Source organism: Aulostomus chinensis, chromosome 7, assembly GCF_037954235.1.
Source record: "Aulostomus chinensis isolate RoL2024-O1b breed Wild chromosome 7, RoL_Achi_v1.0, whole genome shotgun sequence".
Lineage (NCBI taxonomy): Eukaryota > Metazoa > Chordata > Actinopteri > Syngnathiformes > Aulostomidae > Aulostomus > Aulostomus chinensis.
Genome location: NC_141326.1, coordinates 5046190 through 5060000, shown reverse-complemented (window position 1 = coordinate 5060000; position 13811 = coordinate 5046190). Strand labels below are relative to the sequence as shown.

At 41.7% G+C, this 13811-nt stretch overlaps 2 protein-coding genes across 3 annotated transcripts in view; both read left to right on the top strand.

Moving 5' to 3' along the window:
• The window catches only part of fgf6a (fibroblast growth factor 6a), an 11209-nt gene extending 140 nt beyond the window's left edge, over positions 1–11069 (top strand). Inside the window, exons 1-3 of the mRNA XM_086207662.1 lie at positions 1–410; positions 963–1066; positions 6792–11069. The exon at positions 1–410 is cut by the window's left edge and continues 140 nt beyond it. Of these exons, the coding sequence (XP_086063788.1) occupies positions 65–410; positions 963–1066; positions 6792–6968 (627 nt within the window). The 5' untranslated portion in view covers positions 1–64 and the 3' untranslated portion in view covers positions 6969–11069. The remainder of the gene's footprint in view (positions 411–962; positions 1067–6791) is intronic.
• An 840-nt stretch (positions 11070–11909) lies between these two features.
• On the top strand, positions 11910–13796 carry LOC147258259 (fibroblast growth factor 23-like). Of its 2 annotated transcripts, XM_086208220.1 has the most exons (4): positions 11910–12205; positions 12486–12589; positions 12669–12756; positions 12802–13796. In XM_086208220.1, exons 1-4 carry the CDS (start codon positions 12001–12003, stop codon positions 13089–13091), a joined length of 687 nt encoding a protein of 228 aa, XP_086064346.1. In that variant the 5' UTR covers positions 11910–12000; the 3' UTR covers positions 13092–13796. The 2 variants fall into 2 exon arrangements, with proteins under 2 accessions (XP_086064346.1, XP_086064345.1); XM_086208219.1 differs by having other exon boundaries at positions 11915–12205; positions 12669–13796.
• Positions 13797–13811: the final 15 nt, after the last annotated feature.

Sequence of the window (13811 nt, the reverse complement as noted above, 5' to 3'; positions counted from 1 at the left end):
AAAACAAGAAGAGAGGTATTTTTAGGGTCATTAATTTCAACCACGTGGCCCGAAGGTAAACCGGATGGCCGTTGCGCAAAGGCTCCTCGTCAGTATGTCCTGCGAGGCCGGCACACCGCACTGGACGCTGACCGCGGTGGTTCTCCTGGGCTTTCTGCTGGGGATCGTGTCAGCGTACCCTCTACCGAGCAGCAGGACAAATGCAACTTTATTGGAGAAACGATGGGAGACCCTGTTCTCCCGCTCCGTGCTGGGGATCTCCGGGGAGAAACCGGAGCTAAACTGGGAGAGTGACTATCTGCTGGGCATCAAGAGAGTGCGGAGACTCTACTGCAACGTGGGCATCGGGTTTCACCTTCAGATCCTCCCCGACGGCAGGATAAACGGTGTACATAATGAAAACCAGTACAGTGAGTTCTACCTCCACCAATGTAATGCAATAGACCGAGTCAATAAGCATGGATCTGTGGTGGGCAGGCTAGTCGATCCCCTCTATCATTTGCATGATCATCAGACTCCGAGGTAGCGTTGAATTTCTTCCAGGGCAAAGACAAATCTATTAAAAACACGCATCCATCAGTACTGAACTCCCCCTTCCTCCCTTCCCGACCCCTCCCCTCTCCTCTCCCACAAGCTCAACCATGACATGAATGTATGGCCGCTTTTAGACACAACTTATTTTTACGCAGCTCTGTGAGGGCGGTCCAGTGGCCAATAGCCGCGCACTTCAATGCAATTACAGCAATTATTGCACCAAGCAGAATGCGCTTAATTGGCACGCGCCTGTACGCTGGATGCAGATGTAGGTTGCAGAACAAAGGCTTGTCACGCTGCGCAGCATCCTGCAAGGCTACACCCATAGACGCAGAGGGAGCACAATGCAGGCAGGCGCGCAGGATGCGAGATGCCTCGCTATTTCTTTCTCTTTCCCTCTAATGTGGTGATTCTCTGCCTTGCGCCAGGTCTCATAGAGATCTCCACGGTGGAGAGAGGAGTGGTCAGCCTGTACGGGGTGAGGAGCGAGCTGTTTGTCGCAATGAACCGCCGCGGGAGGTTATATGGAACGGTAGGTATGCATGTATTGTCCGGCAGTGTCGGTTAATGAGATTATAAGCTCGGCCACTTGCACCTTTATGCGCATCCTTTTAATTGTCTCACACGTTTAGTGGACCCCCCCCCCCCCCCCCCCATCAGACTGGCAGCGAGGAGCTTGGCCTTCAGAGATATTCACCATTTTCAACAGGAACTTACTTGGCCTATTTCGAGCTAATCATATGTTTGTGTGCGTGTGTTGGGGGGGGGGGGGGCTTGCAGGGGTGGTGGAAAAATGTGAGTTGTGTTTTCCTTTAATGTCAGAGACAAATTATTGGACAGCATAATCACCCTGAACAAACTGCCGTTGGGCCTCCCATACATGGACCTTCATACACTGGATGTATTTCATGAGATTGCCAGCTCATGTAAAAGAATAACTGTGGATGCAAAGTAGGACAGAACATGGGAACTCTTGGTAGCCTCCCCTGTCTCTGGCACCATGGCACTGGAGGGTTTGATTGCATGCATTATGTGTCTATTTAATAAAATGTCAAAGTTATTGACTGTTACTAAAATTGCTTCCTGAAAATATATGGAAAGTATGCCAGGCAGTATTATTGGTACACTTTTGTTGAATTCCTATTCATTCCTCAAATAATTTAAAAACAGACTCACTTGCTTTTAATTACTTCTTTAATCTTAGTTTAAGTTGTGATCTTGAAATCACGTAATAACTGTGTCATCCCCACAAAACTAAGCTTGTTTTCTCATTGGTTCTGAAATGGTAACTGGACTCATTTTGATGCAATGCTTTTATGAGTGATCAAATAGTCCCAATGCTGCCTCATTCACCCGTCAGCGCAAACCTTATTTCAGCTGAAGGTGAAAGTCTAGTAGAACCTCGAGCAAACCGGGTGTCTCAAAGAACACATCCACCCTCAGTGATGGAAAAGGTGGACTGTTTTAAACCGTTACCTTGGTTACTGTACTAGAATATTACTAAATATTTCTAAATTGTTTCATGTATTTGACTCACGTACTTGAAAGTCAGGAGTGTCAAAAATTCTGACCATGTGATTGCTAGCATCTGTTTCTCTGTCAGCGACTTGTTCTGTCAGGTTTTAGGCAGCTGAAGAACAGGCAGCAACTTACTGACAACAGCGTTCTGTACAGTCGACGTGATGTCAACAAGGTGTTGAAATTGTGATGCAGCGTGCCTCAACTATTATCTTATCACTCTACGATTGTCAGGTCCCAAAGACTCTACCAATCCTCCCTCTTAAAGTATTTATTTTGTATCATCTTTTGAAATATCAAGTGCAATTTGTCAGTTTTCAAAGATAAATATCCATTTTTAGGACAGGGGAAGATAATTAAAAATAGATTTGGTCATGTTCTCTTTGAAGTAAACTCCTATTACCATAGTAGAAATAGCATTTGTTTTTGTGACCGTATTACTCTTCCATTTTTAATTGAATAAATATAAATATACACTATAGCAATATAAATCTATTATATCCTCATCACACACACAATGATTTAAAGAATCAGTGCGATTAACCTTTGCATGATGTATTTTGATTTGCGAGCAATGACAGCTATTAATATAGAACTGTGGCTGTGGGCGGAGGAAGAGTTATGTTTAGGAGAGCGCTGCTGACACGTGGCTGCGGGTTGCTCATTGTGGCCAACATATTTGACAGACGGAATGTGAACCGATTATCTGGTTGTGAGTGATGAAGCATTAGCTTGTGAGCGGACTGATGATCTGATAAGAGATTGAATTAGGCCACATGGCCTCTGATGGAGAGAATTTGTTCTATTGCTGTACACACTGCACTGTCAGATCAGCATGATGTTCTTCAGAGTGGTGGATACTGAGGAGTATTCTCAAATACAAGGACATGAATACACGTGGGGTTAGTGGTGCTTGTATATTAAAAACCTTCCTCTTTCTCTGCTCTATTTCCAAAGAAGATGATATATTTTATCTTGATTGAATATTTTGAATGTTTTCATCAACATTTCAGTTTTAGAAATGCATGGGAATTGCTGTTACTGTGGGAGCTGCACTTGTTTGTTTCCTTGTTGAGAGGATTGATTTTCATTTAGGCAATGAGTCAGAATCATGACATCACACTGACATCACCGTTAGCCGCTCTTGTAGGCTCCAGCATGTTGGCCAAATCGCCATAGTACGATTAGAAAAACAACATCCAGCGATAACGTATAGAATGCAAACCTCCATCAAAGACCTTGAAATATGTCGTGAGAACTTTGGAAAAAAAATTCATAGACAAGAATCCCTTTATGTTTAATCCCTCTAAATTAATTAACTGTGATTGACTTATCAACATTTGAGTTCTGTCTTATAAATGTGAGCCATGGCAGTGGTTGAAAGCAGGGCTCCAGTTCATTATATCACAGAATAAAACAATGTTTTTCAACAATAAGTTACAAAATAAGTTGGACTGACTGAAATGAAAACCCACCCAGAGAAGAATTTGCTGACCTTGGGAGGATTCAACTGGAGCTCGAGGTTGCCACGGTGACGATAACTGCTTTGTGTATTCTGATGAGGCTGATTTCAAAGTCGCCTCCTAATTATTCACACTAAGTATGAGATCAGATTGACTATGTTGTGTGTTCCACTTGCAATGGATGTGAACTTTGCCTTTGTCATAAATATCTGGATGTGTCAGTAATGTATGTTCAGCATCTCACTGGACACATTTGATGGGTCCATAATGCTTTGTGTCTTTCCCGTAGAAGTGAAAATATGTAATTTTATAAAATTGATCATAACATTTCAGCGTTTGGAGTCACGGTGTAGAGCCCTAGGGTTTTTTCATACAGAGAATGCCAGTTTGGAAAAATATAATCATTTCTTCATTGATAGCTAGAAATGCTGCTTTCATTTTGAAGACAGTATGCACATCAAAGACTTGGCCTCCTGTCTTTGTGTGGTGTTCTGCTGTATATCTCGGGGTGTGAATACACCACTCTTGAAGTTCTATCACGTAGTAGGCAGTGCGTTTGTAGGTGGTTCTGAAAACAGCAGACTGCTGCGATCCCACCGTTATAACATTCTCCTCATAATTTGTAGTGTCCAGCTGTGGGGCAACGAAAAAAGTCCCCTCTTAAGGTTTCCACCTGAAAATCTCAATGTGACTTAACATAGTTAAGCAGCGTGGAGCAGTTGGGGGTCGCTCCTGTCACACGATCTTACATGAATGTTTCAAAGCAAAACTATGACCTGAATTAACAGTAGTTTCTAAAATATTCTCAACCAAAGTTAAAAAAATAAATAAAATTGAGGGGCAGCACGGTGGTGCAGTGGTCAGCACTGTTGCCTCACAGCAAGAAGGTTCGGGGTTCGAGTCCCGGCTCGGGCACGGGATCTTTCTGTGTGAGTCTCCATGTTCTCCCTGTTCCTACGTGGGTTCTCTCTGGTACTCCAGCTTCCTCCCACAGTCCAAAGACATCAAGAGGGGACGAGGCTGATTGATACTCTAAATTGACCGTAGGTGTGACTGTGGGTGTGAATGGTTGTCTGTCTCTATGTGTTGGCACTGCCTTGGACTGGTGACCTGTCCAGGGTGAACTCTGTCTCTTGCCCGAAAGCCGGCTCCACCCCCTGTGACCCTTAACAGGATAGGTGGAAGAAAATGGATGGATGGATAAAATTTAGATGGTGATACTGCAATGAAAAAAAGGGGATATGATATTTTTACCTTATTGCTCAACCCTACTTTCGGCTTTGCCTTAAATTTTACAAGGTTGCCTCCTTCACCCGTTCCTACTTAAACTGATGGTACAGGATACCAAGCCAGGACCCAGGAAGCTTTCAATGACAGCCTCTTGACCTCCTGAGTCACATTTGTGAATAAATGAGGAAAACTGATGATTTTGAAGGAGAGGCTGATTTGAACTTTCTTGCCTGGAATTTGATGAAATGTCTGATTACAGTTTCATGTGAAGCTGCAGACAACAGCCAGCTTTGCTCTCTACAGAGGAAACAAACCAAATAACATAAAGTAAATATGTTTACATTGTTGTCCAGTTCCCTTAATTCCAAGTCAATGGGTTTTTTTCAGCAGGTGTTTGCTTAAGGCCAGTAGTTCATACAAGCTGAATATATTTTGTTCTATGACATTAAACACATCAGTCAATACCAGACTTTCTACAACACTTGATGTGTCTTAAAGACAGTGGTTGTTAACAACTGGTTGCCAAGACTACAAATGTCATCACTCTAAGAGAACCTGAAGTGCGATGTTTGTTGTGACATGTGAGTCATGCATCTGTGGCATATTTCATGCATTGCATAACAATAGCTTCTAAAATCATGAAAGTGGTCAAGATAATCATGCTGAACGTGCCGAAAAAAACTTGAACTTTTAATATTCTTGGGGAAAGTCTCTTGTCCAGAGTGTTTGCCGTCGTTGGAATTCCAGTTATCCAGTCAGCATCCTTGGGCGACAGAGTCTAAACAACGATGTCAACACTGTATTGGGGATGTCAAAGGATAGAGTAGATTTTGGTATTGAAGCTTTTTGGAAAAGACTCCTTGGAATAACTTCTCAAAAAAACAAAACAAATCAAAAAACACAACAACAAGGGCCTTGAGGGCATTTCCTCAAGTGGAAGATGACTTTGGTGTTTTCCAAACCAGATTTAGGAAAAGGTTAATATAAAAATCAAGTTTTAAAAAAGCTGAAGGATATGTGTTATCCTGGTGCGCTCTCTGAATGAGAACATTAAATGCAAACCATGCAACTGTTCTCTGGTTACAACTCACTTTGGAACCACAGTTTTTATCGACATCAGAGGAAACGATTGACAACAAACTGTAAGAACCATCGGTGTCTCACAAGCCATGCTAATGCTAAGTGTAACCACAAGTGGGGAGGTCGTTTTTGAATAATATTTGCCACTAGTATATTCAATTAACACATACTTTCACTTATACTGCATGAATATTGAATCTGGATACAGGAAACGATATCTGAAAGTTCTCTTACTCTGCATCAGTTCTTCATGAAAGCTAAAACAGGAACAAAATTTGTAAGCACAAGGAACTCTACATAACTTGACAGGAATGATTAGATGTGTTTTCAAGTAAATTGCTGTAAAAAAAAAATACATATACATACACTAGCATCTGTTAGCTTGTGCATCGTGTTGCCCCTTTTTGGTGAAAATAGTCACGAGGGGTAAACTGTTCTTTTTTTTGTTTTTGCTGTCTTAGCTCTTGTCACAAAAAGTCAGTTTTTGTCAGCCTGCCATGCTTTATGTTTACCACCTGGAAAACTTTGAGGTCAAAAGTTTAAAACAGGAAAGTTCCTCATTCTGAGTGGCGTGGAATGCAGCATTTGCACCTGCACAGGGCCAAGCTAGCTGTTCCCCCATCTTCAGTCTCTCTGTGAAGCAGACAGGAGTCAATCAAGTGCATTTCAAGACTATTCCCTCTGGTGCAGTGTGTACAGACGAATAGAAACCTTGGTCTATTTGTTTTATTTTAAGCCTAATACATCCCAGTATTTATGTCAGAGCTGGTAGCTTGGATGGAATACTGATCAAAGCTACTTCTGCAGTGTCAGAATATTCATTTTTGCATTGTCTAAATTTATCATCATCCATCATCAATCTTTTAGAGGAGCTTTTTCATGCAGTACCATTATAACTTCAAACTAGTGCCTTTTCATGAAGCGGCTCATTAAAATGCACATTGTCTCTCTCTTTGTCCTCTCCAGACAATTTTCCATGAAGAGTGCAAGTTTAAGGAGAGCTTGCTCCCCAACAACTACAACGCCTACGAGTCTCTGGCTTACCGAGGCTCCTACATAGCACTGAGCAAGCACGGCCGCGTGAAGAGGGGCAACAAGGCCACCACTGCCATGACTGTGACGCACTTCCTACCCCGAATATGATAACAAAGACTGGCAATAAAAAAAACATATTTGCACACGTGGATTATTTTCCAGGTAACATATACGTATACGAACATACAAATGCAAAATGGACTGACATTGAGAGAAATACATGATATCTGATAGTATTTATTCAAAATTGATATGTATATTTGGGTAGCTTACTTTGTATTAGAAATGATGGAAATGCCATTCTTTGCTGCTTTTTCGGTGGGGGGGGGGTTCACCATTTGTGATACGAAGGGGATGGAGGCTCCATTTGTCCCTTCCCATTATCCGGGTGCTTGCTGGAATCAGAGGAGTCTTTGCCCTGTCAGTGGATGACACGTCATCCTTTTGGAAATGAAGCGGATACGTAATTACCTCAAAGCACTATATCCTACATGAAGAGGATGGAGGAAAAGTATATTGAGCGCATGAAATTTCTACAGAGGAATTCCTGTCATCGAGGATGTTCTCAGCTCTCTTTGCTTGAGTGTTTGAGTATTATCATCTCTGTCAGGGCACTTTTAACACTTGCAATTGTGGTTTTTCTTGCTTTGTCATGAGGTGGTGCTGCCTTGAATTCCTACTTGTGGCCCTCTTACATTTGCGTGTGAAAGGTGATGTGCTCAAGTCAGAAATAGGAATGAAATACAAGTCATCACTTTTCTCAGATACAACCACGATTCTTTCGCCCAGTTCTGTGTGGGCCAGAGGTTTCTCCACTTTATTTTCCTTCCACAAGTATATCTATTAGGTCACTACGACTCAATGCTGGACAGGATACAGTGGAGCCTCTTGTTAATATGGACAGCTAGTTTTAGCGCCCACCCCCACACCCCTTGCTCAAGGGAGCTTTGACAATCCCAGGTTTTACTTTAACAAATAGCTGGGTCATCAGGCCGGATTGAGTGTGTGAGCATGCATTTATTTTAAGAATGAATGTGGAATTGGTATTTTGAAAGCCACTTAAAGTAATACTTCACCCAAAAAGTGTATCTTACTTGTCAAGTATAAATATCTGTCGTGAGCCCATAAGGATGTTTTTTTCATTACTGCATTACTTCTTTGTGACTCCAGAGTACAGAAAGAGATAGCCAGGCATATCTGGCTTGAAGCTCATGGAGACTGACAAAAAAATGTCCATTTACAGTCTCTAATTCATTAATCGTAGCAGCGACATGTCTTGGGTTGGTAAGCTTACTTCCAGATAAAGGAGACGTGGATTATACCAGACGGAGATATTTTGGGGCATTTTTGCTGCTGTTGGTCAGTTTTTCGTTAGCCATTCTGTACTCTGGAGTCATGAAGAAGTGGCTCATTGATGAAAAAAAAATACTTGTGAGCTCAAGATACTGATTTATAAATATCTGAATGGTAAAATACACTCTTTGGGGAAGTATAGTGTTAATATTTTTCTCTTTGATTGTGGGAGGTCAAAGGGCATCTGTGCAGCAGGATGTGAGAGCCCTGACCGGTCGCTATGAAGCTAAACAGCCTCCCTCTCTCTGCTGTGTGTTTTCTTCTGCCAGTTCTTACTGATGCTGTGCAATCTGTTGCATCTGGTTTGATTTGTTGGTTAAAATGTTTTAGCAGATGCACTGCTGAGCTTTTTTTTTTTTTTTTTTTATACACTGGTTTGGCACTTAAAGTGTGTATGCCGAAAGTAGCACAGTGTATGTCACACTGATGAGTCATTCACTGTAAATCTGAGAGTCTCCTGCTTTTAAATTGGGTTAATGGAGAAGTAGAGTTGCTCTGAAGTTCATGGTTCAGAGGACTGTGAACTCCGTCAGGTAACAGGCTGAGACATACATGCTTGCTGATAGCTGATTTTAAGTTACTTATGCAATATTCTGATTGGTCACCGAGTCACACTATGGCTTGCTGTGACAGAAAAGAATATGAACAATGTTGCTAAAGGCAGTGAATGAAATGAAGTGAGTGAATGAATGAAATGGTAGCAAAGTTCATTCAGGCTTCATGGATGCAGCATACCATACTTGAATTCAACCACTGCATCTGGTAGATACTGTCATTAATCCATTTTGGAGGTGAGTCTAGGTAGGGGGCGGGGCAGAGGGCGGGGCAGCAAGCAGAGGCATACAGCACTCAATGATGAACAGGGGACTTATTGGAGACTTTGCCGGTGTAATTTGGCTGATGATGGCTTTGTTTGGCTTGATGATGAGTTGCAAAATACCTGAGCAAAAGAAAGGTGGGCCCCTTGTCTCTTGTCTCATCCATAAACACTTTTCTCAAAGGTGTTGGTGCTCTGTCCCCTGTGTCACTGATATCCATCTCTGTGACTTTTTTTTAATGGCGCTCTGTACCTGTGTGTCAGTACAGAAGTCATGTACTCTAATGTGCAATGAAAGTAGGTAGTCATAAACATGCACAATTCATTTTACTGTTGAAATGAGGTGCAATTGGTTTTTAGTCTTTTGAATTCAGTTCTATTTTGGTACTTGGTTGGCAATATTTTGCAAGAGGCAAATCGCCAGCTTGGTGAAATATGATTGAAATAAAGTAGCTCTTACAGATGATGTATGTTATCATATTTTACCTCACGCCCTTCCATTACTGTAATGCACTGACACAATGTCTGTGAGCAATGGTATATGTGCCCTTTAAGCTCCAGCTCATGTCTAGTAGCATTATCTAGACAGTGTGTGTGTGTGTGTGTGTGTGTGTGTGTGTGTGTGTGTGTGTTCATGTGTCATGTTGGGTTTCTGCCAAAGCAACAGTAGAGAGGGTATTATATCAGTTTACCTTGAGTCAGGAATAACAGGGCATTGTCTGACTGTACAAGCTGATGTACAGCGAGGATCATTGAGGCGAGAGGGTCAGGGAAGACATGCAACACAAAAGGTGACTGAGGGGAGAGAGTGACTGCGCTTCAAGCTAGTACTTCTATGTATGTAGCAAAAGAATCAAATGCTTCCGGGAGCCAGACACTCGGGCAAACAGGCTACTGTCAACCAAGTGAGTCTGAGTCTTTGACTATTCTCACCACTGATAGCTGTGTTTTACCTTGAATATTTTTTATTACTCATTTAGTCAGCCTTTCACATATCTAGGATATCTTTAGCTTCTCCTTGGCTTGTGGCAACTTGGTGCAGAAGGCTACTTTGTCAAATCCACTGAAAATGTGCAAAATCTTCTCATGTAGTGCAATGTACTGAGCAGGGATTCAACTTGTTTTCCCTGCCAATGACACGAGCTGACCTGAAAAACTGAAAGTATTTGTTTTTGATGGCAATAATATGTCTGTTATTTCTGGTTTATCATGGTACGCTCAGAGGACACTGTGGGCACCACAAGTGAGGCAGACTGGGAAGTCACAATCGCAAACGCCATTGGTGGTGTAAAGGACACCAGAAGGAATAGAAATGGGGTCGGTTTTGCTTTTATCAACAATATCAGGTGTCCACATTTTATATCCCAAGGAATGAAAGGCTGCTCTAAATTCTACAGCTTTTGCACGATGTTTTGGGTTGAAAAGGTTGTATTATATTGCAGCAACTGAGATAAGGAAGTTAATAGTAATTGATTTCCCATGATGCCTATGGGATTCTGAATGGACTCAGTGTGTGTTCTCCCTTTCAATAACCATCCCGAGTCTGAGTTCAGCCATTGTGCTTATCATACCTGTTCAGCTGGTTTTAGAATTTACGTTGGTTCACAGGGAACTTGAGGTTTGTGGGAGGATCCGGGATCAGTCGTGTGTGTGTGTGTGTGTGTGTGTGTCCCTGTGTACCAGCAGCCTTTATGTTTTTCTCTCAGTTTTCTATTCCTGCACTGAGGGGAGAATGCTTCCTCTTGAGTCCCCCTCCTCTTTTTTAACATATACCTCACCTTCTGCCTTAGTTCCGATTATTGAAATGATTGTAAATTAGTTTGAAACAACAGACTTCTCCAATCATTTGTTTCTGAAAAATATGATGATGAGTAAGAAAAATATTATATTACAAATGGTTTTCCTTTTATTTTTGTACGTATGTGCTGTGCACAGCATTCAACTGTATTCCTGAAATGATAATAAAAGATGTTTTGTAAAAGCAGTTGTGATTGGATGCTTTAAGGAAAAAGCTTCATGTTGCAGTGTCATGCTCCTTGGCCCTGAATATGACTGATTTGAGTCACTGAATTACCTTTACCCAGTATATGGCGCCCTCTTGTGGCAAAAGGTTCCAGGGCGCAAAGGTGTACATTTGAATATAAACACAACTGAAAATGAACTGTTGTAGGGAGTTCAACTGCAGCGTTTTGTTTGAATGAAATTCTAAACTTGCATAGCATCTACCAATCAATAAACACATTTCCAACTCAGTTTAAGTAACTTCGTCGTCAGTGTTTCAACATGGTGAGCTGGAATGAAACAAGTCCGTCAGGAGCTGAATGAATCCCTTTGAAAACAACAAAAACCCCAAAGTCATTGCTTTCATCCGATTCTATGTCTCAGAATCTTGACTGTTTTTCTGTGACGTGTGTGTTCAATTGTAAAGTGGGTTTACATTGTGTGTTTGCATTTTTGTTGCTCCTCTAAATCTTGGCTGATCACAGAATGAATACAACCTCGTTTTCTCATTCGTCAAAATTATTACAGATCCTACGCCTGGTTGGTAGGAGAATCTGATTCAAGTTGCAGACCAGATCGGAGCTTGACTTACCTTCTCACCTCACTCCTCTCTTCTCTTCCATCTTCTTGAGCTATCACCATCTTCATCTCTCCATCTTTGCCCTGTTGTCACTCCAGTGTCTGTACTTATAGAGGTCTGTAGTTACAATATTTTTGTTTAAAAAAGTATATGTCTCCACAATAGTACAGCGGTATGGTGTCATATAGAACCTGTGGGAATTCCCTAAAGCCAGCCCACCCAACCATGGACAAACAACTCAGGTAGGCTTTGTGTCATGTTGGTAAATGAGTTAGCCAGTTTATCTAACCTCCTGTTTAAATAGACCTGTTGGACTTTCTCCTTCTCCAGTAAGTGCTCACACACCAACTTAGGCATTTGTTCTGCTGGAGTAAATAGAACACGGCATCATGCATCCAGCGATCTTCTCATTTGTCCTGATTGCCTTATGTGTGGCTGTACTGGTGGACTGCAAACCGAGACTCCAGGACCCAGAACAGCAGCAGAGCAACTTCGATACAGGAGCAAACACAGATACATCAGCCAGTATGGGGTGGGTCCACATGGAGATGAAAAGATCCACGAATAAAAAAAGCATTCAGCACAACTTTTTGGGTGAGTTTGCCTTTGTCCTTAAACACTCATTCATTAATTCTAGAAAGTATATTAAAAACATTACTCAAGTAAACAAGGAGAGTCAATTTCATCTCTCCAAATGCAGGTCTTTTAGGTCCAAATGAGTCCAAACAGGTTTTGCATGTCATATACACAAACAGAAGATTTCTGTCTGCCCATAAAGTTCAAGTTGGATTGTCTCTAAACCTTTCATTTCGTTTTGTAAGCTATAGCCATTTATTTATTATTATCTTTTTTTTTTTTACTTGGTTTCATACAGCTATTGTGCCTATGAGGACAGATTCTAGCAACCCTGTGGCAATACTTGGTTTGGGAAGAAAACGGTTTCTGTGTATGGACTCAAAGGGGGAGTTGTTCAACTCAGTGAGTATCGTTAAAGTGATCTGTTTGAGGAAAGTCCCAACATGGCTGCAGTCTAAATGTTTTTCTCATGCCCAAACAGAGAAAAATGGACAGAGAAGACTGTCTCTTCTGGCGCATTCGGTTAAATGTGCCAAACCAGCGTGACATCTTCTACTCGGTAACTGGAGGCCAGCAGCTCAAACTGGAGCAAACTCAGCAGAATGCTGCTGGAGATCCATCTACGCCCGCTCCAGTCTTTCTGAAGAGGTTCCTGGTTCCCATGGTAAAGAGACAGAGAAGGAGCGAGACGGTGAACCCTTCTGATCCATTAAGATCAGAATCACATCCCTCACATCCTGTCAATACCAAGGACGTAACTCATGGGCAGCCGGAACCAGACCAGGCCGGGGCTGTGTCTAAGGAGACCATCGCCTCCTGTGATGACCCCTTGAAGGTTTTACAGCCCAACGGACCTGTGAGTCCTGTCAAGACCAACATTGCAGACCGAGCAGAACAAGACTAAGATGGTGAACTTTTGATTCTGAAGAGTCAGAAGATGCTGCAAGTCTGTCTGCTGGTTCTGATCCTCACCTTTTTTTTCTGACTGCATAGCAGGAGAGGGTTCTTCAGCACACATTGTTCTTCGTTTTCGGATGACAGACGGTGAGTCGTTCCAACGTGTAACGACCTCTGATAGAAGACGTTTTTCTAAAATCCTAGTTACTTCGGAGCAATGTACTAACAAACCGTGTTACATCACAGCCGCATGTACAGATGCTCTATTTGAACAGCAGATGAAGGATTCATTTGGCAACATCTGACATGATCATGAGGCAGGTTTGGGCCGGCGTCCAGCTGTCCTTTCACCTCTCCACTCAGTTAAATTTTAAACCTCGAGCCAGATGTGGCAATGACTGTTTTGCATATGTATTATGTGTAATTTGAGTGTAATTATGATCTTTTTTTTAAATGCAAAAGTAATGTCATTACTATGATGTTTTAGCAAAAAGTTTAATTCATAAAATCCAGGCTTGTGTACTGCTGTAACTTTATATGCATTCATTAAAAGGATCAAACAATGTCAGGTGCCGGACACCAATGGTCACAGAAATGAAAAGGTATTTATTTATTGTAATATGCTAAATGATTACATTTATAGCAATGTTTTATTATTTATATGTTTTTTTGGTGTGTTATTTCTAAAGTAGAAAATAAATCGGAACCATACTGGATTTTATCTGTC